At 34.3% G+C, this 27,775-nt stretch overlaps 4 protein-coding genes across 6 annotated transcripts in view; 3 read left to right on the top strand and 1 right to left on the bottom strand.

Annotated features, from left to right (window-relative positions):
* The window catches only part of LOC149503315 (uncharacterized), a 238,845-nt gene that overhangs the window by 142,636 nt on the left and 68,434 nt on the right, over positions 1-27,775 (top strand). The gene's annotated exons all lie outside the window — the stretch shown is intronic.
* On the bottom strand, positions 888-23,549 carry Tab2 (TAK1-associated binding protein 2). 3 transcript variants are annotated; one of them, XM_089737677.1, is made up of 5 exons: positions 22,170-23,549; positions 17,481-17,696; positions 15,474-15,617; positions 9,995-10,042; positions 888-9,855 (listed from the first exon to the last, which is right to left on the bottom strand). In XM_089737677.1, the coding sequence occupies exons 1-5, from the start codon at positions 23,434-23,436 to the stop codon at positions 9,830-9,832; spliced, it is 1,701 nt and encodes a 566-aa protein (XP_089593803.1). In that variant the 5' UTR covers positions 23,437-23,549; the 3' UTR covers positions 888-9,829. The 3 variants fall into 3 exon arrangements, with proteins under 3 accessions (XP_089593803.1, XP_089593800.1, XP_028029236.2); XM_089737674.1 differs by having other exon boundaries at positions 888-10,042; XM_028173435.2 differs by lacking the exons at positions 888-9,855; positions 9,995-10,042 and having other exon boundaries at positions 10,564-15,617.
* Positions 935-2,271, top strand: LOC114242407 (pre-mRNA-splicing factor Syf2). The gene has a single exon (XM_028173548.2). The coding sequence runs from the start codon at positions 935-937 to the stop codon at positions 1,640-1,642; it is 708 nt and encodes a 235-aa protein (XP_028029349.2). The 3' UTR covers positions 1,643-2,271.
* On the top strand, positions 25,036-27,662 carry Lamtor3 (Late endosomal/lysosomal adaptor, MAPK and MTOR activator 3). The gene is made up of 3 exons (XM_028173550.2): positions 25,036-25,195; positions 25,512-25,704; positions 26,420-27,662. The coding sequence occupies exons 1-3, from the start codon at positions 25,152-25,154 to the stop codon at positions 26,558-26,560; spliced, it is 378 nt and encodes a 125-aa protein (XP_028029351.2). The 5' UTR covers positions 25,036-25,151; the 3' UTR covers positions 26,561-27,662.

The following is a 27,775-nucleotide window of genomic DNA, read 5'->3' as shown; positions in this document are numbered from 1 at the left end:
CTGGTTAAAAGATCTCTTTACCTGACTATAAAGTCTTACAAAAAAACACTTCATAAATAAAATAAAAATATGACTTTTTTCGCGGGAACGCGAGGAGTGTTTTTTTTTTTTTTATTGCTTAGATGGCTGGACGATCTCACAGCCCACCTGATGTTAAGTGGTTACTGGAGCCCATAGACATCTACAACGTAAATGCGCCACCCACCTTGAGATATAAGTTGTAAGATCTCAGTATAGTTAGAAGTTGTGTGATTTGTTTTATTTTGTCTACTTAGTTTTTCTTCAGATTTAAATGTGTAATAACGGTGGTTTGATAGTGCACAAACGGTGTAAAAATTAAACAAAGTTACTGAACGTAACTTCTCAGGATCCTCCAAAAAGTCCACTGAAAAAGTCTCAGTAAATAGCCACCATTTTACTGAGTTCATATTTCATCCCATATCATCTCATCTCATTTCATCTTTATTTCATTTCATGTCCTGTTTTATGTTAACCAACTTCATTTCATTTCATAAAATATCATTTTTCATATAAAAAAGTTTTCATTAAAAATAAAATAAGACTTGACCTAAAGGTCTTAGTTACCAGGTTGTAAAATCTCTAAAACAAAAAAATACTCGTACAATCTATGAGACTTCTTGGCGGGAACGTGAATTTGTGTAATTTGTTCATCATCATCATCATCATCTCATTTCATTGCATTTAGTATCATCCCAGTTAATTGATGTCTCAAATTAATTATTTTCATTTAATTTCATTTCATTTCACTCCATATTATCATTTTTCATAAAAATAACAATATAAATTAAAATAAGACATGACCTAAAGGTCTTAGTTACCAAGTCATAAAATCCCTTAAAAAAAAGTTAAAATTATAGGTAGGTAAGTCATTTTTGCAAGAAAACAAAAGGAAAGAAAACAGTTTACCTACAAAATGAATACTCAAAAATGTGAACAAAATAAGGAAGCGGAAGAAAAAACATTTGTCGAAAAACAGGCTGAACGTATGCAGAGACTGCGTAACTTACACACCGCCCGAAATGAAGCTAGGACACAAAATCACCAAGAAGTCGTAGCAGAAGAGGCTAGGAACAAGCTACCAACGAACTATGAAGCTAAACGGCGCCAGGCAGAGTGGTTAGTAGAGGATCAGAAGAAACGAGAAGAAGCAGAAACAGAAGGCAAAAACTACGATCGAGTCAAATTGTTGAATATTTCTGCGATAGAAGCAGAGCGACTCGAACGTAAAAAAAAGAAAAAGAACCCAGACCAAGGGTTCTCGACGTATGAACATGCCACAATACGACAATACAACAGGTTAGTGAAAAACATGCCACCAGCGGATATGGAACGGTATGAGAAACAAAAGCAAAAGTATGGTGAAGCATTCTATGGAGGCCCCAACGTCATCATACATGGAATGCACGAAGATCGTAAAGAGGCAGTAGACAAAATGGTTGATGATCTGGAGGGTCAGATTGCAAAGAGAACTAAATATTCGAGGAGACGAATTCATAATGATGATGCTGATATTGATTATATCAACGAGAGGAATGCTAAATTCAATAAGAAATTGGAAAGGTTTTATGGAGAGCATACTGCTGAAATAAAACAAAATTTGGAGAGGGGCACTGCCATTTAGCTTAAAACCACCAGAATATTTACTAAATGTATATTGGTATTTTAGATTGTAGATATATGCAATAATGCAATACTAACTTGTTGAAGAAAAAAAATGAAATAATAACGTTTTATAAAACTGCTTTGATAATGAAAGTTAGAATATCAGAACCAATTTACATAAATGAATGCTACTACTTCTCATAACATACAACAATCATAGTTTTAAACATTTATTTTTATAGAAAATAACACCCTAGGGCATAGCTACCGTAGAGGTAATTGTGTAGTTTTTATTTTTGAGAAATGTCAAATAGTTTTTTCCTTACTTATTCAGTGATACCCTAAGCGGCTATTCCAACTTCATAGGGATTGATACGTAAGCTCACATGCTCAATCAGAGGAGATGGCAACACATGGTGTCTATCGTGACTCCTGGACCTGACTTATTGGCAGTCATAGAGTGTCCGCAGTGACCCACTAAGCTAAACATGGTTACTAGTCTGGAGATCAACATGCTAAGGATTAGCAACATCTTCTAAATTTGAAAAGGCACTAATTTTAAGTAAAACATCAAATTAAACAAATTTTCATAACAATTTTATTGTGATAAATGTATGTAATTATTAAATAAAAATATTACATATCAAATAGTATTACATTTATATTACAATTCTGTAAAAGCACTATTATTAGCAATATTCCTTGTTTCGCCTGAACAACATTACAGTTGCCACAATACCTAAAAAACCCATGCAAATTGAGTACAATTCTGAGCAAGAACATTGTATCTTAAAAAGAAATATTACATTTTATGTAAACTATTCAATTTTGTAATAGATACATTTTAGATTAGATTCATTGTAAATAAAACAGGAATATCAAAATGTACTATAAGTTCAGCATATTGTTTCAATGTGCAAGACAATTACAATATATTTTAATAAAAAAATGATCCAGCATTTCATTTCTTAAAATATAACATAAATGAAAGAATAGGATTATATGTATATCACATTTTAAAATGTACATATGTATATTATATTATTTATATAGCATTTATATATATTTTATATATAACATTTATATATAGGTATATCATACATATTAGTTATAATAGAATTTTTATAAACAAAATTATATCTGGATCAATTTTTTTTATCTGTATTCCTGGGAACTTGGATAAAAAAGTAAAAATTATCTTAGATTAATATGAGCCAGATAACTTGAGTGCTTTAGCTTACGCCCTCAGTACTGGCTAAAAAGCGCAACAGTTAGCAGTGTGATATTTCTAAGGTTTTTGAAACTTGGCCCTTGGAACCTTATTGCCGACGCGTCCCGCGTATATTCTAATATACGTTAATATTTAATGCACTATATACTGGGTGTTAGGAGACTGTTTCTGACAGCGGAGACGGCACGGAAAAAAATCGAACCTGATTAAAAAAATCATATTTTTAAAATGTTTTATTAGCATTATTTACCCTCCATCATGTTAGTATAGCTAAATGAAACGATAGGTTTATAAAAAATGCTTTACTTTACTAAAAAAAAACCAGCAATGAAACACAATCAAAAACAGCTGATGCTTGGATCAACGAACGCCCGGTCGCGACGTTTCTTTTATACGCAAACAGGCGCGGCGCGGGGCTGCTACCGCGCTCCCCTACAATTTTGTAGGTACACATTTTTTCGGAAGCGGTCTCCTAACACTTAGTATAGAACCAGAAACATTTTCTATTTATTGTACCTTGTTGCTTATATTAGTACGATATAAAAGTGAAATTCGTTTGGAAACTAAGTTGTGTCCTGAGTTTCATATAATGTTTATTATTCCATTTTGTTTTAACTACAAAAGAATCTGAATTACTTACAATTTGGATAAACCTTGGATCAGCAACTGTATACTTATATATATGTAAGAATAATAATAAATATTAAATATTTTTTATTGTTACATTAACCTACGATACCCATCAAACGTAACTGCTGTCCATGCTGATGAGATTTTTGAGATGATAGATATATTTGGCGGGCTGATACTTACATATTCGATTTTGATTTTTCGACGATATTGAGAAGGAATTATATTACGTATGGTATGGACACTATAACCTGACAATTCACCTTAAAAAGAACCACATATTACGTACAACATGATGGTACAAATGGTACACGCGCGGTAATACGTGTGGTATTATGTTTACGCTTCACATTTATTTAGTACCAATTTTAAAGATAATTGAAGAGTGCCAACGATAAACTGCTTTCAACCACATATTTTCATCGATTCCTGAAATATTTCGGTCACATGGTACGCATAAGTCTACGAGAGGCCCATCATTATCAATAAAATAATAGGCAAAAGGCCCAAAGGCGGTGGTCTGACCAGATAACTCGGCGGCTACAAATGAAAATTAACGAAGCTCTCCACCAGTCAAAGGGTAGCAATAGAAACAGTGAGAAGACTACAGAAGAGACGACCACCAAAAATGAGGGAAAGACTGAAAAGAAGATACCTACCAACCGGCTTTATTGTAGGAATTCGCTTCGTTTTCGTAATAATCGGTGGTAAGGCGTATTAGGCGTAGACGAGTAGGTACCAATATCCTAATTATCTCTGATAGATTCCGGTGACCACTAAATGCATGAAGTCGACCTCGTTAAGTCGTCCATATAGTGCGATAAAAAATACATAATTACTTATGTAAGCTCGACATAGTTAGTGATATACATATTTCTGTTTCTGCTGAATATTTACCAGTTAGCTTTAAACTCGGCCAAAAACTATAGACGGTGTAATTTATGAATATTTTCAGCGTGTTTATTTAAATTAACTGCAAAATAAATATCTTAAATTTTTTATTAATTAATTATTAAATATTTATTTCTGCCGTGAAGCAGTAATGCGTTTCGGTTTGAAGGGTGGGGCAGCCGTTGTAACTATACTGAGATCTTAGAACTTATATCTCAAGGTGGGTGGCGCATTTACGTTGTAGATGTCTATGGGCTCCAGTAACCAGTTAACATCAGGTGGGCTGTGAGCTCGTCCATCCACATTAGCAAAAAAAAAAAAATTGTAACGAAATTCTCAAAATCATTTTAAAATCAAATTTAATTCATGAATCTGCCGTAAATACATTTTGTAACGTATAATATAAAAAACGGGTCTAATAAACTGCTGAAATAAACTACATCCATCAAAGAAAATTATATAATTTATGTCAAGAGATCGCACAAAAAAAAAATCGTTTATTATTCGTTATAGGTCTATAGAATTTTCTTATTACCCTAACGGGCTTGGAAAGTCAGTGTGCTTAGTGCGAGTTTTTTAACGTTCTCGATAGCGTAAAAGTTAGCTCATATTTGTATGGAATAGGATCGTTTGCGTACGTTTGCCGCCAGGGGCGCTGTTCTAATTGCATACAAAACTGGCTTAACTTTTACACTATCGAGAACGTTATGAAACTCGCACTAAGCGCACAGATATTAAGACGAAAAGATGTCGGCTGATGCTGATTTTGTATGTAAAACTATATGATGGCAGATGGTGGTAGGACCTGTTGTGAGTCCGCGCGGGTAGGTACCACCGCCCCACCTATTTCTGCCGTGAAGCAGTAATGCGTTTCGGTTTGAAGGGTGGGGCAGCCGTTCTAACTATACTGAGACCTTACAACTTATATCTCAAGGTGAGTGGCACATTTACGCTGTAGATGTCTATGGGCTCCAGTAACCACTTAACACCAGGTGGGCTGTGAGCTCGTCCACCCAACTAAGCAATAAAAAAAAAAAAAATTTGAAAAATTACTTTTGTCTAGCCAAATATTTTTAGCGAACCTCGTCGTGTTCAGTTATATGTCCATGTAAAAATATATCTACAGGTTCAACATTATATCAAACTATATAATGAAAATATATTCTGTAAAGTAGACATACCTATGTAAGTACTGGCAACGTAACAAATAACTTATTTTGTTTACTTGTTACTGGTGATTATGAACTCAGAATGCTTAGTGCGAGTTTTTTAACATTCTCGATAGTGTAAAAGTTAACTCAAATTTGTATGGAGTTTGGAACGTTTGCCTACGTTTGTCTACGTTTGCCGCTAGGGGCGCTGTGCCAACTGCCTACAAATTTGACTTAACTTTTACGCTATCGAGAACGTTAACACACCCGAAAAAAACACCAAGCAGTTATAATTTTCTTATTTGAGAGCAGAGATGTTTTCTTTAAGAGCAGTTATACAATACAATTGAAACTTCGATCTCATGACCGACTCGGTGATGCAGTAATTAGGGCCCTTGATTGCTAGGCCGAGGGTCGCAGGTTCGATTCTCACATCGAGCAAACATTCGTGTGATGGACAGATTGGTTTGCTCTTTGCAGTTTAGTTAGACATATTTATAAGTATGTATATCAATCGGTCTCTGGTTCCCATAGTACATGCAATCCAAATTCGAGGCCAGTGTGCTTAGTGCGAGTTTTTTAACATTCTCGATAGCGTAACAGTTAACTCAAATTTGTATGGAGTTCACGGTAGGCAGCGGCTTGGCTCTGCCCCTGGCATTGCTGAAGTCCATGGGCGGTAACCATTCACCATCAGGTGGGCTGTATGGTCGTCTGCCTAAAGGGCAAAAAAAATAAACGTTTGACTACGTTTACCGTTAGGGGCGCAGTTCCAACAGCATACAAATTTGAGTTAACTTTTAGGCTAAAGAAAACTTTTAAAAATTCGCACTAAGCACACTGATGACCGTGTGTGCCTTGTCCGCGATGGTGGCATAGATTTTTTGTATACTCCAGCAACCATTTAGCACAAGATGGGCCGTGACCTCTTCTGCCCATAGAGAAGTAAAATAAAAATAATAATATAACAACAACTTTGGATTGATTTCAATTATAAAATATTCATACATTATTACTAATATTGTAACTATATATTATATCGAAGAGTGAAAGGCTATTTATTACGCTTAGTATCGAAATTTCGCTTAAATCAGGGTTTCCCAAACTTATTTTGTCTACTGCCCACTTTGACAATAATAGAGAGAGAGAGAGAGAGAGAGAGAGAGAGAGTATTCTTTATTGTACACCAAAAAACAAATAAACAGTGCGATACATGAAAAACAAAAAAATAATATTATTTTTTAGCGCCCCCATTTTTTCACCTACTTAAAAACCGCTATAGCGATAGCTCAGTCGGTGTCTAAGAGCCCTCCTAGATGAAATTACAAATCGCCTCCCAACCATCTACACAACGTCTTATTTTTTTCTGGGTCTCTTACCGCCCCCCTTTAATCCTGCAGCGCCCGCAAGGGGGCGTTATCGCCTACTTTGGGAAAGGCTGGCTTAAGCCAATGTATTAACGCGACATTTATCTTCATAATTAATAGTCCGTTTTATTAGGATATATCAACAATTCGATTTTTTTAATTGAACTTCAATTAAGTTAGCTAAAGATAGCTGAAGAAGTTCTTTTTGTTATGATACTTTTTCCAAATTTTAAACTTCAAATGGCTGTCCTGTAAAGTTGTAAAAATGTAGTTTAAACCAAAATAGGCTTTCACCTCTCGATATAATTTGTGCTCATTGCTATGAAGTGAAGTGTTTCTGAAAACTTCTTATAATTTTAACTTGATATAGTCACTAGATGATGACCGAGCTTTGCTCGTTTTTTTTTTTTTTATAACGCCATCTTGTTGTGTCTTTAAAGCGGTTAATTGCCCTCAATTAAGAAAAATAGCATTATTATTCGCCAATAGATGTCGGGAAGGGTTGATTATTGAAAACACGAATAAAACAACATTTTCTGAAAATAAATCGTAGCTAGATCGATTTATCGCCCCCGAAATCCCCTGCATACTAAATTGTATGAAAATCGTTGCAGCCGTTTCCGAGATTCAGATTATATATATACATATATACATATATATATATATATATACAAGAATTGCTCGTTTAAAGGTATAAGATTATAAATTCTTGCCTTCTAATTTATTTTATTAGTCAGAGACTGTATTCGGTTGTATTCGTAATTTCATTTAGTTTATTTCACTAAATATGATTCTCAGTATTTTGCTCGGAACGTATCGTTTTAAACATTTTTTTTTCTTATACTCAAAAGTTAGGTGACTAGAAACAATAAATATTATTATTTTAACAATTTTCTTTTATGTTTTGAAACATGCTTTATATTATTATTATTTGTTACACACTGAAGTAGGTACACGATGTTGTAAATTGGTATTTACACTCTGGTATAAACAGTTCTCTGTGTCGTCATGTGAGCATTTATTATAATTTAAATATCAGTAAAATCAGCTATAATCTGACAGGCGAACCTATGAAAGCTTATACATTCAGCTTTTTTTTCTTCTTAAGAAGATTGTACGGTGATTTTAGAGGTAATAAATACCAAACCCCTTGAAACTTTACAATTGTCTAGATTCCAATTTTACATTTGTTTATATAATGTTACACATTAATTTGCCAGATTCTTGTATTTCGATAAATGATTTTTTAATATCTCATAAGGGTAAGGCAATAAAAAAAAATCAATCAATTTATCACATATTCAATAAAAACGGATTAAAAAAATTGTTTGGTCTTTGTTGAATAGTCACAATCACGAATTTTGATGAAGTATTTTTATTATGAATTCATAAAAACACAGAAAAAAAAATTAGAAAAAAAAAATCAACGTGGTTAAGTTCAAAATGCGGGTATTTCTCACATGAAGTCGTTTTCGCGTTCGCATTAATATCGGATAGTGCGGGTGAAGCTAGCTCTGTAATTTAGAAAGTTATTAAATTTCACTGAAGTCAATTGGCGTTGATGTAAAATTTGAAGCGTTTCGATTGCTTTTTTTTTAATAAGGCACTTGAAATAGTGTTATGATTTTTAACTTAGTCTTGTAAAAATGATTTGGGAGGAACTTTACTCTTATTTTTAAAGAGCTAGATTTACTTTTTAACTTAGAGGATGTATAATGGGAATATTTTTTTTTACAGAACTACAACTACCCACCCGTGGCAATAAATGAAACCGGTACTTCATAAACAGCCAACAGACATCCAAGGCTAGGCTAAACATAGGCCTGCTCTAAGATTTTGTATGAAACGTGATGAATCATTATTTATTTTGTAACTTTAGGCTCCGTCTTTTGAAATTATTTGATTTTGCCCATTAATCTGCAGTTAAAATAATAGAAAAGCATTAAAATTTACGGAGAATTCCTATAAAAGTAATTGAATTTCTATAGTTTTAACCAGTGCAAGTAATTCATTGTTTCATTTGTTACCACGGGTACTTTATCGATTGATATACTTAATGAAAAAGTAATCTCGTGACAACTTTAAACAATTCCTTAGGTGGATTTCAGTTTTTTAAGTTGACGTTATATTATTTTCGTAATTTATCTGTAGGTATTATCTTTACGCTTATTAATGTTTTACTTTAGTAAACAATATATTTGGCAAAGGCATCTTTACATTAATTTTTGTCTTAATGTTTAGCTATAATAAATCTATGATTCGAAAGTAAGTCGTTTAATTTCCTTTCTATACCCATTAACGTATGATAATTGTTTGTTCCAGAGATATATTCGACTGGATAGTGCTGTAGAATTTACCCAAAATTCGATAATCCAGTGGCGGCAAAGATTCACTAACAGTATCGATAATCCAGTGGCGGCAAAGAAGTACATACATCGCTTTACTATGAAAAGGTAACAAATATATAAATCCCGAGAAAAAGCGTTACGTGGGTATTCGATATACATATATATGACGTAGTATAAATCTTTTCGTATAAACATATTTTAAATAATAAATTATTCCCTATCCACCTTAAGTGCAGCAGCGTTTAAAATGTAAATAACGATCAGTTATCCGCATTTGGTACAAACCCGGGCACTCAAAGGGAACAGGGACATTATGACGACTTGTGTAAATCAATTTTTTAGATTTTTGGAATGTGCGAGATCAAATAAATTATATTACTTTTTCTTCTGTATAATCAGACTTCTAAACACTTACATTACCAAATGCGAATATCACAGATTAGATTGGTTTCGTCCTACTGCACTTAAGGGCCGGTTGTGCCAAATTTTTTCAGTTTTTTTTTACATTGGCAATACGAGCTGTTTTTATTCTGCAAAGATTTGGCACAACTATGCCGATTACATTCCGAAGCTTGACTCAACTGCTTCTCATAAAACCCATGATCGTGGTATTTCTGAAAAAGAAACATTAATAAAATGACAAAAAACAGCTGCTTATGTTTCTATGTGTTCAAATATATTTTCTTCTACCTTAAGTACGTAGGACTAAAATTTACAATAATTTTATGTAGAGTACTATATTTATACACTTACTTCGTCGTCCTGGCATCAATCGAACAGTGATCCCATCGGCAGCCCGCACTGACAAGAAAACAAAAAGTGTAAGGACTTCTTTCACTTTCTTTGAGTCATACACATCCACATCACACACTAAGTCACAACGAATTAAAAACACATTCCAGTGTTACAAGGATTAATAAAGAAAAATTACTCACCTTTTTGTTTAGTTAAAAAACACGACAATAAGACACGGTGCTGCGTTAAAAGAAAAAAATCAAACATGTAAATTAAAGAAAAAGGAAACTAGATGTAAATATTATTCCATACAAAAAAAAACATACTTAAACTTCTTATTATTGCACACAAAAAATTACAAATACATACTTATTTTTCTGTAAGTTTTATCGAATTAGTATGAAAATATTAAGAAAACTTTAAAAACAGACATTCTCAGGGTAATTTTCAATTTGTAGAATTCATAAGATTCTATGTGAAAAAATATTCAAAGGTATATAATACGAATAATCTACGATTCCTTTCATTACATTCATTTTACATTCATAAAAAAAAAGATCGAATGTAATTGATAGAAAAAAAAATCATTTGTAATATCTTAATAAAATCTCTTATTTATTCTTCCAATATACATAAAATTATAATTAATTAAATCACAATAAAATGTTAAAACTACGAAAACAAATCTTCTTGACTAATAAATGTTCCCAAGTCTTATGTGATTTTTCTAAAATACCGACATCACAAAAATAATCAAATTAAAAAAAAAAAACAACATACTTCATCTAAAAGCTGAAACTTCCAAAGCACTATTGCACTTTGAGATTTTGATTTGTAAATGCTATATTCCCTTTAAGAGTTTTTAAGTTGTCGTCTTCTTGCAAACGAATTGCTAACCGATAAACTAAATGAGGCATTACAGAGTCAGAAGTCACGAGAAGGAGGTCCTATATTGAGTTTTCGAAAAAGTTCCATTTAAAAAAGAACAAAACTTTTTGTAGCTACTGTAGGTACTTTTTGTAGCTACTGTCGGTAGCAATTGGAGCTACCTTAAAATCAGTTTCGACATAAAAACTTTCAAGTCAAAATATTAGCTTGGGGTTTGATGACGCAACCCTTGATTACTTTTAGTTGTCATTCAATAGTGCAGTAGAAGTTTTAGAAATGCTTGTTGGCATTATAAATTAATGTTAAATTTATAAAGTACACGAACCAATGCTAACATTCTCTAACTAACAAGACTTTTAAATTGTGCTTTCTAATCTATTCTATTTTTGAGCTATCTTAAAGAGATATAGGCAATGGGAGGCAAGTGGTAATCTAAAGAGACCCTCTATATTTTATACTGTATGCAAAATAAGTTTCACAAAACAAAAAAGATTTAATTGCATTTCATTGTATCCAATTATCTAAATTCATAAATTTGACTCATCTCATACACTGTCCCTTGACTAACAATATAAACATGATAAACCCTTATGACTTTGTAAATAACATAGGATAAATAAAAAATCATCCTATATAAAAGTTTTAATTATAAAGTTTTTACGACCAAATGGTGATAATTTATTCATTATTGTTTTAAGTTTTCATGGACGGATATTACTATTAAAATTAAATATCTTAGCCTCATACTAGGAAGACACCTTGGTTTCACATCAATATTCCTTTAAGTTCCCTGTTATTATCACCAATTGCTTGTTAATGACTAATTAATGTTTTAATGTAATTTTTTCATTTATTTTCTCCTTTTTTTAAATTTAACATGTGCCTATTGCTGTAGTCAAAAGATGCCAAAAGTACTATAAAGTATTATAAACTGATATTATGTTTGAATCCACAAGCTTTTTTTGTATTGTTTTGGTAATTTAATAAAATTAAATAAAGTTCAAATAAATTTCGATTACCATTTAAAAATTGTAGCTGCAGAAGTTTGAAATAAATTATAACTTTATGGACAAAGAAATATTTAATTTCTTTCGGATATATTTTTTACTTCAAGATTTTGTTTTTGGTTGTGGCCTAAATAAAACTCAAATGTTGTGACATTACCAGGAATGACTCATTTTTGGAATCAAGCTACCATTGGTTATTTTTCAATAGTATGATACAAAAAAGCTTGAGTCCATCCGAAATTTTATTTTATGTAGACAGATTCATTTATTGAAAATGCTCATTTTGAGAATATTAGTTTTTTAAAACTCATTTAAAACTCTTCATTTATTAAAAATTTTACTCATTAAACTAATCTCAACAAATATCTTTAACTTTCTTAAAGATTTTTTTTTGTGAATTAACTATACATTTTAAATCAGAATATCTAATTAGTTTCATAAAAAATGTGCTCGAAAAACTTTTTTATTTATTTATTGCCCGAGGCAGCGGCTTGCCTCAGCCCCTGGCATTGGTGAAGTCCATGGGCGACGGTAACCACTCACCATCGGGTAGGACGTATGCTCGTCTGCCCACAAGGGCAATAAAATAATAGAGTAGGCAGACGAGCATACGGCCCACCTGATGGTGAGCGGTTATCGTCGCTCATGGAAGTCAGCAATGCCAGGGGCAGAGCCAAGCCGCTGCCTAAAAAGGCACTAAAGCTACCTTTAGTGTGATTGGGTGCATCGTATTTTTTAGATGGATTTTTTTATTAACTAGAGACTTCTAACGATCTTGAAACAATTTCATTCCTATATGACTAATTGAACCACTACTATTTTAGTAAAAACTATGTGATTTTTTTTAAATAATATTATGCAATTCAACTATTTTTCATTTTGGTAAATCAATTACCTATCTTCAAAAAACAGGGTAAACAATATTAATATAATGTAAATACATAAATAGAATACTAAAGTATAATAATGTAAGAAAGTAAACCTATCACAGTTAAATTCGATTAAAAATTATTCGCCTGTACAAAATCTAGAATTTTCAAATTACTTACATAAAATAACAATGATCATAATAGTGAAGGTATCTATGGTGATGCTTAATTGTTTTACACCGAAAAACAATTTGTAATGTCAATAATAATTGTACACAAGCACAACAGTACTTATAATAATAAAAAATTACCCGACTAAAAATTACACATTTAACGTAATGTATATTTGGGTCAAATGTCAAGACGCCACATTGAAATATGTCAATCGTTAAGAGCTTGTCCAGAAGGAGCGAATTCGGCGCAATTCTCTCGTGCGTATCACGCGCGACCGTTTCGACCAGAAAGAGCGTACCTACGCGCGAGCATTTGGGGACGAATTTAAATACGAAGCTTACCGTCGCTGGAAGAGACAAAAACGGAGGAAAAATATTATGTATTTAGTACATACAATTCATAATGATAGAATGACACAGTATGTGTCTTTCTTTTGTTCCTCGTAGTCATCATCTTTATCAGAAAATATTAACACCAATTCTTCCCAGGATGTACGTTTTAAAATTCTGTTGGCATAATCAGATGATTCCAAATCCCATATCGCCGGTCGTTTTACTATTTCGTCTATAAACAATTCCGTAACAAAATTTTGGCGCTCCATTTCTCTGGATACGTGCACTCGCTTTGGAGTTCGCGCGTTAGCTGGGCGTAACAAGGCGTCATTAGGCGTCCCTAGTATCTCGACTCGTGCGCATTATGCGCGACTTACGCGTGAGTCGAGAGTCTGGCGTAGTGCACGCGATTTACGAGCGTATTTTGAATTCGCGCGATGCTTGTGGACGCGATGTATTGGTGCCTAGTATCTCACTAACGCGCGAATGATTTCGCGGCGAATTCGCCCTTTCTGGACCAAGTCTTAAGTTGAATCTAAAAACCCTTCCATGATGTTAATCCAAAACTCGTCTAGATTAAAAGTCTACTGAACGTGCCAAATAGTAGATATCATTAAAGATACTAGGTACTCGAAATTATGGTCTGTCAGCTGATGATGACTCGAAAAATAACATTTTTTTTCGGCAGCCGAGTAACATGAGTAACGTGAGAGAATATTAAACGACAGAATAACGGGAATTAAATATTAAATTAAATATGATTTTGTATTGGCTAGAAACCACAACTTGAAGAAATTTTAATTGCAAAGGAATTAGGCACATTTACAGCCTTGAACCTGTGACTAATAAATTGATTAAGTAATACATAGGCAAACGGATCTCTGATGAGGGATAACATCATTGGTCATGAAACGACCATAAATCCAAATGGATTTCGATAGATGTGCAGCCAAAGTGAGATGTTTGAATGATGTGTCATCTGATGACTTATATCATTAAGTTGATGTATGAAAAAGTTATGTTTTACTACCGCCATAATAAATATCAATTATTATGAATACAGACGAATTTTATTTATATCACTCAAATGTTACTGTGTCACAGATTTACACGAAAAATAATATAGTAATGCACACAAATATTGCACACCTAAAAACGAGGATAAATAACATAGTATTGAGCTCATTTAAGTATTTAATGAGAGGATAAAACGGACCACAGTGATGCTTAGTTCGGTTCCCATTATTGAATTACATATGCGTAATGAGTCATTAAATATGTTTGAGCAATAACAATGGTACATTTAAGGCGTGTTTTATCGCTACGGATTGATAAGTGTTTTTGGCAAGGCACTATATATTTTAGTCTAACGTTGAGATCTTGTGATGCGCGACGATGATCAATACTGATCCGTGATGTGTACGTTTTTGATCAAATAATTTAATTATACGCTAATATTAACACAGCTCATACAAATGAAAGGAATTTGACTTTAATAAGGCTTTTTTCAGTCAGCTCTGGAGCTTTTTTTTTTCGAAATTGACGAATACTTAGGCAAGTTTTAAGGTAAGAGCTGCGCTAATATACTTAATTCGAAATTTTAACAATAAATATATTGTAATTTTACTTTAGTAAATCTCTTAATAACTTTATGCAACAAATAATATTTTGAAGCTCGTATTGAGCGTCAAATAAAATGAAGATCAACATATCAACTTAAACCTATATACCTTTAGAGTTTGATTTACATTGTACAAAAGGATAAGTGGTTAATCTTAATCAATTAAAATAGCACACATGCAATATGGAGCGTCGTTTACGGCGGCCGACCTATGAACTAAATTTACATGTGTTTATAGTATTTAAGGCAAAAATCGATCGTAAATCGAAACGACGTCGGGTCGTGCCACAGACAAGTCTACGAATAGTTTTTTTTTTTTTAAAAGTCAAAACGTCATTCGCTTTAAGGCACTATTCAAACGCATGCCGAAACGACATCAACATGCTGGGGTTAAGTCTGAAGCGTCACGTCTCGATTAGTTCAACACTGAAGACACAGACACACTAGGCACTTTAGGGGGGGAGATAAACACTCAAGCGTTCAGTTTGGGCATCGGGAGGCATTCCTCGAAGGCGTCCGTGACGTCAGAGCTCAGCGGGCCGAGCCTCCTCGACTTGTCCCGGAACGAGCCGAAGCCCGAGTCGTGCGTCCGGGGGGGAGACGTACCTACGAGTATCCGGGGCATCTCGCACTCCTCGCACTTGTCGAGGAGCGGATGGTTCCTGAACGTGCACATGTGGCACTGCCAGGACGACGAGGGCCGCTGCCCCGTGTATATGTTCCTGTAGAAGTTGCTAGATTCTTCTGGTTCTGAAATCAAACAATTATAATGCACACACAATGAGTCATGTCTATGCACACTGTTTTTATTTGAGGCCGTTAGCGCAAAAATGGCCTAGCCCACAATTTTTCATTTTGCATCGTATTACATTATTTAAAACAGGGGTTCCCAAACTTATTTTGTCTATTGCCCACTTTGGGAATAAATTATTTTTTAGCGCCCCCATTTTTGACCTACTTAAAAACAACTATAGCGAGAGTGTCTAAGTGTCTAAGAGTCATCCTAGATGAAATTACAAATCGCCTCCTAAGCCTCTACAAAACGCCCCCTTTTTTTCTGGGTCTCTTACTGCCCCCTTTAGGCCTGCAGCGCCCACAAGGGGGCGTTATCGTCCACTTTGGGAAAGGCTGATTTAAAACATAATAAAATTTGATGCAAAACTGGCCTATACCTAGTTTCAAACATAGATAACAGATGACTTTGTAAACATTATTTTTGCGCGTATTGTTTTTGCCTGCGAAACACTGTAAAAGTAATAATCATTTAAAAAAACAAATGGACTGCTGTTAAATTTCGACTACCGATAGAAAAGCAGAGGAGAGTGGTTTAGAGGCACACTCACTACACCGGTGTTCGAGTCCTGCAGGCGGGTACCAATTTTTCTGTTGAAATACGTACTTAACAAATGTTCACGATTGACTTCCACGGTGAAGGAATAACATCGTGTGATAAAAATCGAACCCGCAAAATTATAATTTGCGTAGTTACTGGTGGTAGGACCTCTTGTTAGTCCGCACAGGTAGGTACCACCACCCTGCCTATTTCTGCCGTGAAGCAGTAATGCGTTTCGGTTTGAAGGGTGGGGCAGCTGTTAACTATGCTGAGACCTTAGAACTCATATCTCAAGGTGGGTGGCGGCATTTACGTTGTAGATGTCTATGGGCCTTAGTAACCACTTAACACCAGGTGGGCCGTGAGCTCATCCACCCAACTAAGCAATAAAAAAAAATAAAGCATTTTCTGGTCATCTCAAGAATTAACATAAAGTTAATATCGGAAATGATTGTCGTTTTCTGAACCTCTAAGCAAATATTATGAGGTGAAATAAAATTACGTAATAACTGCGCGACAAATAGCAAAGTGTTTGTTCACGCAAGCTCACACAAGTCTCGTAGGATAAACATACGACAGGAATAATATAATATTATAATATACTAGCTGTACCCGTCCACTTCGCTGGGCATTTAAAATTAACATTATTATTTCTCACCCCCACAAAGATTCTCATCATTAACGCCCCCGCAACGGGTGTAGGGAGTCCAACACTTATATAAATATTAGCCTATCAATTAAGTACATGTATTTTCTACATAGATACCAAGTTTCAAGTCAATCGGATGCACGGTTCAGTAGTTATAACGGAACATCCGGAAAAACCACTGTAGATTTATATATTGTTATAGAACTAGAGGTCCCGCAGTAGTCGAAATTCGACTATAATTAATTGGAATTGTAAGTTTGTACACTATTATGATTGTATTTTATACTTCTATAATCACAAATTTCGCCAAGACTACACTATAAAAAATATTAATAAAGACAAACAATGTTTAATTTCAATTTGACAACAGACGTCAAGAATAAAAATTTGACAATAAATAGTATGCATGCGTGGTGCGTCAAATACAGTGTGTGTGATGTTTTCTTTATTGATTTAATGTATTTTATGCATTATTTAAAAAAAATATTAGCATTGTGCACTTCTTCTCTATATTCTCTATAAGTGTGGAAAATTTCATACTCCTCCGTTCGCGCAATTTTCGTAAAAAGGGATACAAAGTTTTTGCTTCACGTATTAATATATTAGTATAGATATAGATTATTATATTTACCGCGTCCGTCCATTTCCAGACGTTTGGCGAGATTGTGGCACTGATCCCGTAAGCGCTCCACGTAGTCACGGAGACGCTGCGCCGAGGAGGGCGTGGGCGGTGGCCCAGCTAATATACTGGTCTCCTTGCTCAGCTGGGCCAACCGACCTTTTTCTTGGTTCAAAGCCATTGCGAGCCTATTTAGACGTTCTTTCTGGCGCTCGATGAGGTTGCGATCTGGAATTCAATTTAGTTACATTTGCATTATTAATAAAACTATAGTTGTCTCCCGGTCGTCGAAATTCGACTATAATTAATTGAAACGATAAGTTTCACATTATTATTATAGTTCTATTGTCATTTTTATTTTTAAAATTATTTTACTACCTATAATTACAGATTTCGCCACTACATTACTACGTACTTACTACATTATGGACAAATAATATTAAAGGCAAATAATATTAATCGATTTTCAATTTGACCACAGACTTTAAACAATAACAAAAGTTTGAGAATAAACGAAGAGTATACCTATATATGCGCGTGTGTGTGTGTGTTATGTCAATACAGTATGGTAGTGTGTCATGTTTCTTTTATTGATTTAATGTACTTTTTAGGCATAATTAAAAAAAAAATAGCATTCTGCACTCCCTTTCTATATTCCCCATAAGTGTGGGAAATTTCATATTCCTCCAACCGCGCAGTTTTCGTAAAAAGGGGTACAAAGTTTTGCTTCATGTATTAATATATAGGTACTTTTGTGAGTTTCGTAACTAAAGGCTTTTTACATGAGGGGGTTGTCAGCCCCTTGCATAGCCCCCAAAATGCAGGAGGACTACAAAAGGGGGAGATGAAGGCATGGAGGCTCATGGTTCGGGCATGTAGTGCGTATGGTGCAGGATAGGGCTGTGAAATGGGTGTACACGGGTGTACCGTAGGGACGCCGCCCCGTAGGGAGGCCCAAGTACCGCTGGTCTGACGCTTTGGAAGGAAATTTACGTGAACTCCAAGTGTCAGACTGGCAAGGTGTTGCGCAACGCCGAGATGAATGGCGGCGTTTATTGCCGGAGGCCAAGGCCCACTTCCAGGCCATACAGCCAGCGCAGTAGTAGTAGTATAAATACTTTTACAAAGTGGTTTACCGATATTCTTAGTGGTAATTTTTTTTGCAGGAACGTGTGAACGATCTCTCGGCCTACATTATATTAAGTGGTACTTTTACTATATTAAGTGGTTACTGGAGTTCAAAGATATCAACAATGCCTCCCACTCACACTATTCCACCGGCACAGGTTCTAAGTCTCATTTCTACCGACAGTACCCTAAGATTATAACGTATGTGTTCACACTGTTGGCGGGTCTATGCCAATGAAATTGTATTAAGATTTTTCTAACTATACTTAATAGAATAGTGATGAAGAAAATAATAATGATAATTCGGAAAACGAAGAGCTGTTGTTACATAGTTCCTTCTCGTAATTAATTATACTAGTAGTCGCCCAGTGGTCAGTTAGTTACATTTCTATAATCATCATTTCTGTAGTAATCATTGTTCTATAATCACAAATATCGCCAAGGCTACACTATAGATAAATATATCCTCTATATTCTGTATAAGTGTGGGATATTTCATTCTCAGTCCGCGCAATTTTCCTAAAAAGGGGTAGTTTTTGTTTCGCGTATTAATAATATATAGATTTATGATATTTTTATCGTGAAACAGTGTCTACGCTAAATTTTAAAAACACTCAATTATCACAAAAGAGCAATCAAAATATCATAATAGCGATAAGACCTTTTTTACACGCTTTTATTAGCATAACGTGTATCTATCCATCTATCTAACAGGATCTTTCAACGTAATTTTCAAAAACTTTCCATTAGCTTGAATATTAGCACACGTTGCTAAGTGAACAACGGCAATCGAATAATTCAACACAGTGACCTAATATCCTGACAAGGGTCACAAAGATCAACAAAGATATCTTCTTTTCAATTCGGCTTGCTTACAAAGCCCGTTTTTCTTTTTTTTACCTGGGTATAGTTATTTCATTATTACGTCATTTATAAGTCTGTTTTCTTGGATCTTGGCCGGTGTACAAATCTTTGGTTGAGAAGTGGGCCTTGAACAGTCACACATGAAGCGTAGTCCCTTCAGCCATGGTAGGTACGTAAATATTGAAAGAGCATTATAACGCTGAATTCAGAAACACGAGTAAACCTTAACCATTACTAGCGTTAATTTAAACGAGTGAAAATCCACGTTATCTTTTAAAAAACGGACTGGAAATATCTTACTGGTGGTAGGACGTCTTTTGAGCCGCACTGATAGGTACTACCAGTTTGCCTATTTCTGCCGTGAAGCAGTAATGCGTTTCGGTTTGAAGGGTGGTGGGGTAGCACTTGTACTGTAAAAACTGAGACTTGGAACTCGTTTCAAGGTTGGTGGCGGCATTTACGTTGTTGTTTTTGTCACCGTCCTCTTCGAACCCGTCGCTTGCGAGGAAGGGTTCGCCGAGCGAATTAACCCACAGACACGGCCCACTGAGTTTCTCGCCGGATCTTCTCAGTGGGTCGCGTTTCCGACCCGGTGGTAGATTCTGCGAAGCACTGCTCTTGCTAGGGTCAGTGTTAGCAAAACTCCGGTTTGAGCCCCGTGAGCTCACCTACTAGCTAAGGTTACGCTGAAATATCCTCTCAAGGCTATCAGCTTAGGTAGCAAAAAAAAAATTCGTTGTTCGTGTCTGTAGGCTCCGGTGACGACTTTAAACCAGATGGACCGGCCATCTTAGCAACAAGAACAAAAATAGTAATTTTTAGTTTCATCTCTTATGTAACAATACGCAATATTATCAACAACTCGAGCGGAAAACTTGCTTATCCGAACAACAAAGACGTATGCAAACACACATCAGATTTCTTCGTCCATTAACATTCGTTTAACGCAGACGTTCTGCGGGCTCAAATAAACATTAAATATAAAACGTTTCACCTGGCTATTTCCGCTGTCTGTTTTAAAATTACTGCACACGATCTATTCTTGTGTTAAAGAGTGCATAATGATACTTGTTTTTAGCTGTTGTCGTAGGTAATGAACGTTTTTTGTCTCGCTGCTTAGACGTCGTACCGATTTATAGGGTTTATTTTAGGAATTGTCTGTAAGCTAAGTAAGATAAGGTCAATGCCTTAATGAGCGTTCGCGGGTTCGCGCCATGCCTTTTGATCAATAGGTCGAGACTACGATGGTATTTCAGTTAAAAAAAAACCGTGTTCATGATGCCTATTAGCCAAGTAGAAATATTGTCAATAACATAGGTAGGTAAATTTTAATGTTGTATCTAAAAAAGACTGTTTGTAGGCAGGTCACACTGCAAAAGTTATTATTTTTTATTCGAACCGAATTCAAGAAGAAAGGGGAGAGAAAGAGGAAGAAGAAGGAGAACTGTAAGGCAAAGAGCTTGTGAGTAAAGTAAAAAGTGGTAAATGGAGTTTTATGCAGGTCATCCATTTCACTGTGTGTGGCTTCGAAAGCTGCAGGATTTTATTTTTTATAATATAGACGTCCATTTGATTTACGAATTGATGATTTTTATTAGAAGCTCTAAAGAATATTTCGTAAAGTTGAAATGTGGATTCTGTCAATATTGGTGGACATTGTCGGATGTCAATCTATGGCACAAAATTAAGAAAAGTTCTCCCCCTGGTCACAGATACAGGATAAACATTAGACTTAACTTTTAGATAGCTCTGGTCTGTACACTGTTATCTCTTAAGCAATGCTACCTCAAACAAGAATGGATTAACATCGGGGCCCATAGTTGGTTTAGGGCGATAATTTGCCCTTAAATTAAAATGCAGAATTCCTGTGTATGATAAATGAGATAACGACACGAAGTAGTGTTCTTACTTGAACTACGTGAACTCTTTTAAGTAAACTAATCAGTGAATACCGACAGAGAAATAATACTTGATAAGATAACAACTGACTAGAGGCTTTCTCCGAATATATTTAATGAAAGATAAAATCACAAATTCTCCATAAAAACAAATGATTTATTAGTAGTAATGCATGCTGATGGCAGATGGGTACCATGGAATAAATTAAAAAAAAATATATATATTCAGGTCGTTCAAAGGGTTAGATAATGGTTATTTTCTTGTTCCTTTGTCTTGTTTTTACCTTAACAACAGATGCATAATGTGTTTGTTGGGTCATCTTAGCTAAAGTAAATTATTGAAGAAAGAAAATAAATTTAATTACCTTTATCGAAAACTATGCAACCAAATTTTGTGTTCTTAACATCTATCTAAAACTGTTTTAAATTGTAAGTTTGACATCACAAAAAATATAATATGTTCCTTTTCTCTAAGCCTAAAGTGAACAAAGCCTTACCTCTATCGATTCTACAGCAATGAAAAACTTACTTTAGTGTACGTTGCTTTTCAAAACAATGTTACAAAATAATTTCATAATATGGATTAAATGGGTGTTGCATGTTTTTTAATGTTGTGTAATGAATATAATGATTAATACAGCTATTAAGTGATTGATTATAAATTAGTATTATATTTACTGTATTAATGCAAAAAAAGAACAACTATTACATCATTCAATATCTGCTTTTTTTAATTTAGATAAATATTAGTTATGTGATAAAAACAGGCATTGCATAAAATGTTGACAAAAAGATAAAAACAAAAGCTCACCATTAGTAGATGCTGGTGGTTCTGGTGCCGGGCGAGATGGTCGTGGAGAATGTCTGTGTGGTGAGTCTATCCGAGTTTGTTGTGTGGGTGGTGGAGGTGCCCTTCGTCGTGTTGTACTAGGGCTCACTGTCACTGTAACATGACCTTCAAATCCACCATCATCATCTCTTGACTCTCTGATAGGACTCGCCATATTCGACGTAGGAGTGCAAACCGTTAGATTGACAGATGTAATTGCTCTGGGGCTATCATAATCTTCTAACCAAGGATCACCATAACCACGACTCAGGTCCATATGACAGTTTACATTAACAGAGAAATTCACAGGGTATCCCCTTTCCGTTCTGAATGACGCATTTGGTTTGGCTTCTTTAGTGGGACTTTCATTTTTGGCAGCAGATGGTGCGGGAGACACTGTCCTACATGTCTCAGATTCAGGTTCTTTCAACGTTTGTTTAAATGCAATATCTGGATTTGGTTTTATGAAGTCAAGTGTATTCGGACGCTTCGGTTTCTCTTGTGGCTTATCTTCTTTTTTGATAGTCTTCTTTTCTCTACCTTTGTCTAGCTTTTCATTTAAATTGCTTTTTATTTTGCAACTTTTTAAGATCTTGTAGCCCGTACTCTCTGGTTGATCTGGGACTTTCTGTTCTTGTTTATTTACTTTCTCGTCTCGTACAGGGGAAGTGACTAATTCCTCTTTGTTTTCGTTAGTCAGTTCCAGATCACTTGGTGATTCAGCACTGTATTTTGCAAAACAGTTATCAATGTTTATGACGGTGATGGGTGAAGATGGAGTCACATTAATTTGTTGTAACAATTCCTCATTTTTGGCTTCAACAATATTCTGGTTTGCGTCAGTATTCACTTTGTTCTCACAGTCTTGTTCTTTTAAATCAGCACTAAGAACAGCTTTTTGTGGTCCTTGACATGTTAGAGATTTTACAATCGTTGACTTGACAATTTCATGCTTGACTATTGGCTGGTTTCTGCACTTTAGTGGAAGGTTAAGTTTGAGCTGGTTGAGCTGTCGAGCTGCAGCAGACGAGGATGCGTGGTATGCGTGAGTTAGGGAGGCCTTGACTTCGCTATGGAGATGTGTCTCACAGGCTTGTTTGTTATGACCGTACAACTCAATGGTGTGTGAGACAACATGATCAGGAACACCTGGATATTTCTGTTTTAACTCATGAAATAATTGCATAAGCGATATGTTGGTACATGCGCATGGTGCAGGGCTTGTGGCGCTCTCAGAGGGGGCAGACATCGCCGCCCATCCTAGCGGAGGCTCACCGCTTCGCCCCGAACTTTATCTTTCCTTCGGTACAAGTTATTTTAATGCATTCACCGGTGAAGACGCTTTACCATTTTATTGCTAACTTATACTGTAAATAACGTTCTCTATTTTGTGACGTCACTATCCCGAAAATCACGAAACAGCAGAGTTACGTATACATGCTCCTGCTTTTGAACGTATTAACACAAACACCCCTTTAATACTCACGATACACAAGCCATGAAAAAGAACGCATATTGAGGCGAAAGAGATTTTTTATTCTTTTGTTATCATACCAAACTTGTAATTCAAGATATTGCAACATTCAATTGTGATGTTATTTAACACTTTATTGCTTCGCATTTATGAACACTTATTCTATTATAATTGGTTGACTATGCAAATAAATCTCTAGAAGTACAAAGGCAATAATTATTGTACCCAAAAATAAATTACGAAAATCCCACAACTTGTCAGTTCGATTCTGCCATTTTGGCAATAGACTTTAAAAAGAATTTTTAATCTGTGTTCATTTACATTTGAATTTTTCGCTGTTTCCAAGTCAGTAAAATTTATTAAAAAAAAAAGAATTGCTCGCTACTGACATTCTCATCTCATTCATTTTTTTGGGGATCCTCACGGATCACTTATCGGCATCTGTTTAATAAAATAAATAGTAAACATTAATAGACTTATGTGGGATTAGTATTCTATATAGAGCCATATTCGTTGTATAATGAGTTAATTTTGAATTAAGCAACAGGCACAAATAGATTTTGTAACAGAATAATCATAGAATATAGGTAGTCTGTGAACTTTCATGAAATTTCTGAAATTGGCCTAACACCTTTTTTTTTGGAGGGAACGCGAGGAGTGACGTTGTGTGAGTTGTTTTATTTTGTCAATTTAGTGTTTCTTCAGGTTAAAATGTGTAATAACCGTGGTTTATAAACTGTTTAGTATAACTGTGAAAGTGCACAAATGTGGGAAAATGAAACTAAGCCACTGAACGTAACTTCTCGGGATCCTCCAAAAAGTCCACTCAAAAATCTTAGTAAATGACCACCATTTTACTGAGATTGTATTTCATCCCTTATCATCCTATCTCATTTCATTTCATGTTTCATATTAATAAACTTCATTTCATTTCACTTCATATTATCATTTTTCATACATAATAAAAAAATATATATAATCTAAAAGCTTAAGGCAGCGATTCCCAAAGTGGTCTATATCGACCCCTAGGGGTCTATGACAACATGCAAGGGGTTATGTTATTTTATTTATAGCTTATTTTATGTTACGTATATTTTACATAACAGATACAAAATTTTATTTTGAGTAGTTTTAATTTAAATTCAATTAATAAATGTATAAATTAACATGTGTTTTACTTTAAGTTTTTAACACTAAACTTTACAGTTAGAAATTTACAGGAAATCAATATCAGGTAAGTAGGGGGTCTACCCAACATGGCAAGGAGTCTACGACACAAAAAAGTTTGGGGAACTCTGGCTTAAGGTATATACTAAGGTACCTTTGCCTGTCCAGTTGGAAAAACAAAACTAGTACTACTACTGGCGTAAAACCAATTTGTCAACTGTCAACATTAAAAAAATATAAACAAACCTTATTTTTTTCACAATTTAGTATTTGCTAGCTTTCCATATTTCTAAAACCAAAAAAGATTTTTCACTGTAAAAAATATGGTTGACGATCTTAGAAAATACTTGAATCATTTACTGGAAAAGTAAGAAAACTTTATAATTCTACGTTTTTACTCTTTGGTTTTTCGTTTTATTATCTTACTAGCGACCCGCCCTCGCTTCGCTTCGGAAACTGTAATTTATTATTGATTTCTCCACTATTTAATGGACGTTATTATACATATAAACCTTCCTCTTCAATCACTCTATCTGTTAAAAAACCGCATCAAAATCCGTTGCGTAGTTTTAAAGATTTGAGCATACGTAGGGATATAGGAACAGAGAAAGCGACTTTGGAAAGTACGTACGGATGGATAAAAAAGAAAAACTATTGATGGCCTTAACTTTATTTTTTTTCAGAGTAAATGGCCTACATTGTATTTTGATTACCGATAGAGACGGTGTACCCCTTGTGAGGGCGGTAACTGAAAGGGCGCCTCCACTAGCTCTGCGTTCTAACTTCATATCCACGTTTGGAATGGCCACAGATCAGGCTAGCAAACTTGGGTTGGGTAGAAATAAAACCATTATATCAATGTATTCTAGTTATCAGGTTTGTTTTGAAAAAAATATACATTATTATTTTTAGTAAGTGATTAATATATAGTTATTGCGTGCTACCGAGTCCAGGCAACCCTGCGCTAAACTATAAAAATGATCCCTCGCTCCGCCTTTGCCCTCTTTTTTTGTGCGTGGCATTAGTGTGTGCGGTTCTTGTTGAAACATGTTTGCGACTTGTGTAAATTTAACAGTTTTTGTTAATAGTAGATTGAAATAATTTTGTTAGAAATTTTGGTTAATTCAGTGAAATATAATTAGACCAGTTCTGTGTAATTTATTTCCTTTTGTTTAACTATCTCACTTCTGGTCAATTATAGAATTGTAGGGCTATAAAGCCTCCCTCATACATGGAGCTATTGTCGCTTATTGAATGCTAGTTGTTAGTAAATACATGATGTTGAAGAATGAGACTGCCCTGTTTGCCTAGAATGAGTATAATAAGTTAGTTAAATTTCTTTAGGTGGAAACATTGCTAACACAAGCTGTATAATAGCAAAGGAAGTCAAATCTGGGCACAATTTTGGGCTTCAGTCAATTAGTTATTATAAAAAATAACTAAATTTAAAATACATATTTAGAACCCTAAAATTATTGATAAATTATTTTAAATCAAAATATTGCAATCTTGAGCCATTCACAGTATAACAGTAAGGGTTTGTAATATTTCTGTAATGTTCATGTTTAATAAAAATAATCATAATTTACAGGTGGTACAAATGAGCAAACTACCCTTAGTTATCACATTTATTGGAAGCGACAACTGCAACACTGGTCACATCTTATCATTAGAGAGTCAGATTGAACCATTCTTGAAGGACTTGGAGGTGGTAGTTGCAGATGCACCTTGAATCAAACAAGCGAAACCAAAATATTTCTCATAAATTACTCATATAAACATGTTTTTAAAATATATAAAGGCTATTTGGTTTAAGCGACATTTATCTTTGTAATTAAAGGTACCTTATAATTGGTATTAGCATCAAGACTTTGTTGAACTTTAATTAAATTTACTCCATTCTAATAGCAGAAGAAGTATTTTGTTCTGATATTTTTTCCAAATTTTAAACATTATCACTCACCTGTAAAGTTTCAAAAATGTCGCTTAAACCAAATAGCCTTTTACCCCACTATATAAGAGGTTTATTAAGGTTAATGTGGGATCGAAGTTACATACTTTTTTTGGTGCTTTTATGAACTGTATACATTGGCAATGCCTTGCTGTTTTTGTACAATAATTTGTTTAGCTAAAGTATATTGATGTAAAATAAGTCGTTATGTGGAACCCATCATAAAGTAATGCAAATCTGCAATTAGATAGATTAAATGCAATATAAAAGTTTATGCAAAAACATTACATAGTTGCATATTATGAATATTAATTCGAATGCTATAACTGCAAATACCTATAAAATTTGGTGTTGCCAGTGTCAGTTTTGAACTAAAACATCTTTTTTTTTTAACTAACTACATTACTAACAATGATAGAAAAGTTTAAAAACTGAAATAATTTATATTAATAAGATGTATATAGAAGCAGGGTTGACTGCATATAGTTAGTAATGTGTACATATAAGGCAGATGACGTTTTGGAAAATGCAATGCAGCTTGGTGCAGAGATGCAGTCCAATATTCCAGGTATTTGTTTAAAAAGTGCATTATATGATTCATTGATTTATGTATGGACATGTAGTGTATACGTCTGGTATGATATTTGCCTAAAATATATTTTTTCTCTAAATTTGTCAGTAGCTACTTTGATGTATTACAAGTAGTTTATGTGTATTATCTATTATCTATGGTTACAGTATCCCTAAATGTTTATTGGTGTTTAATGTATGTATATTTAATTGAGTTTTGGAATTTAAATTCTAAAATGCTATTTAAAGTGTCAAAACATATAAAGTTATAAAAAGGAAACTATTTACGTACCATTAAAAGTTAACTGTTTTAGTTCTTGGATTCTTAATTTTGGGAATTACCTACTTGTATAGTTTTCTGAACGAATTTATCATTGAATTATTAAGTTAAAAGAAGCAAACCTTTTAGCCAGATCAGAACTACTA

This window comes from Bombyx mandarina, chromosome 03, assembly GCF_030267445.1.
Source record: "Bombyx mandarina strain Sakado chromosome 03, ASM3026744v2".
Taxonomy (NCBI): Eukaryota; Metazoa; Arthropoda; class Insecta; order Lepidoptera; family Bombycidae; genus Bombyx; species Bombyx mandarina.
This window is presented reverse-complemented; position numbering and strand designations above follow the sequence as displayed.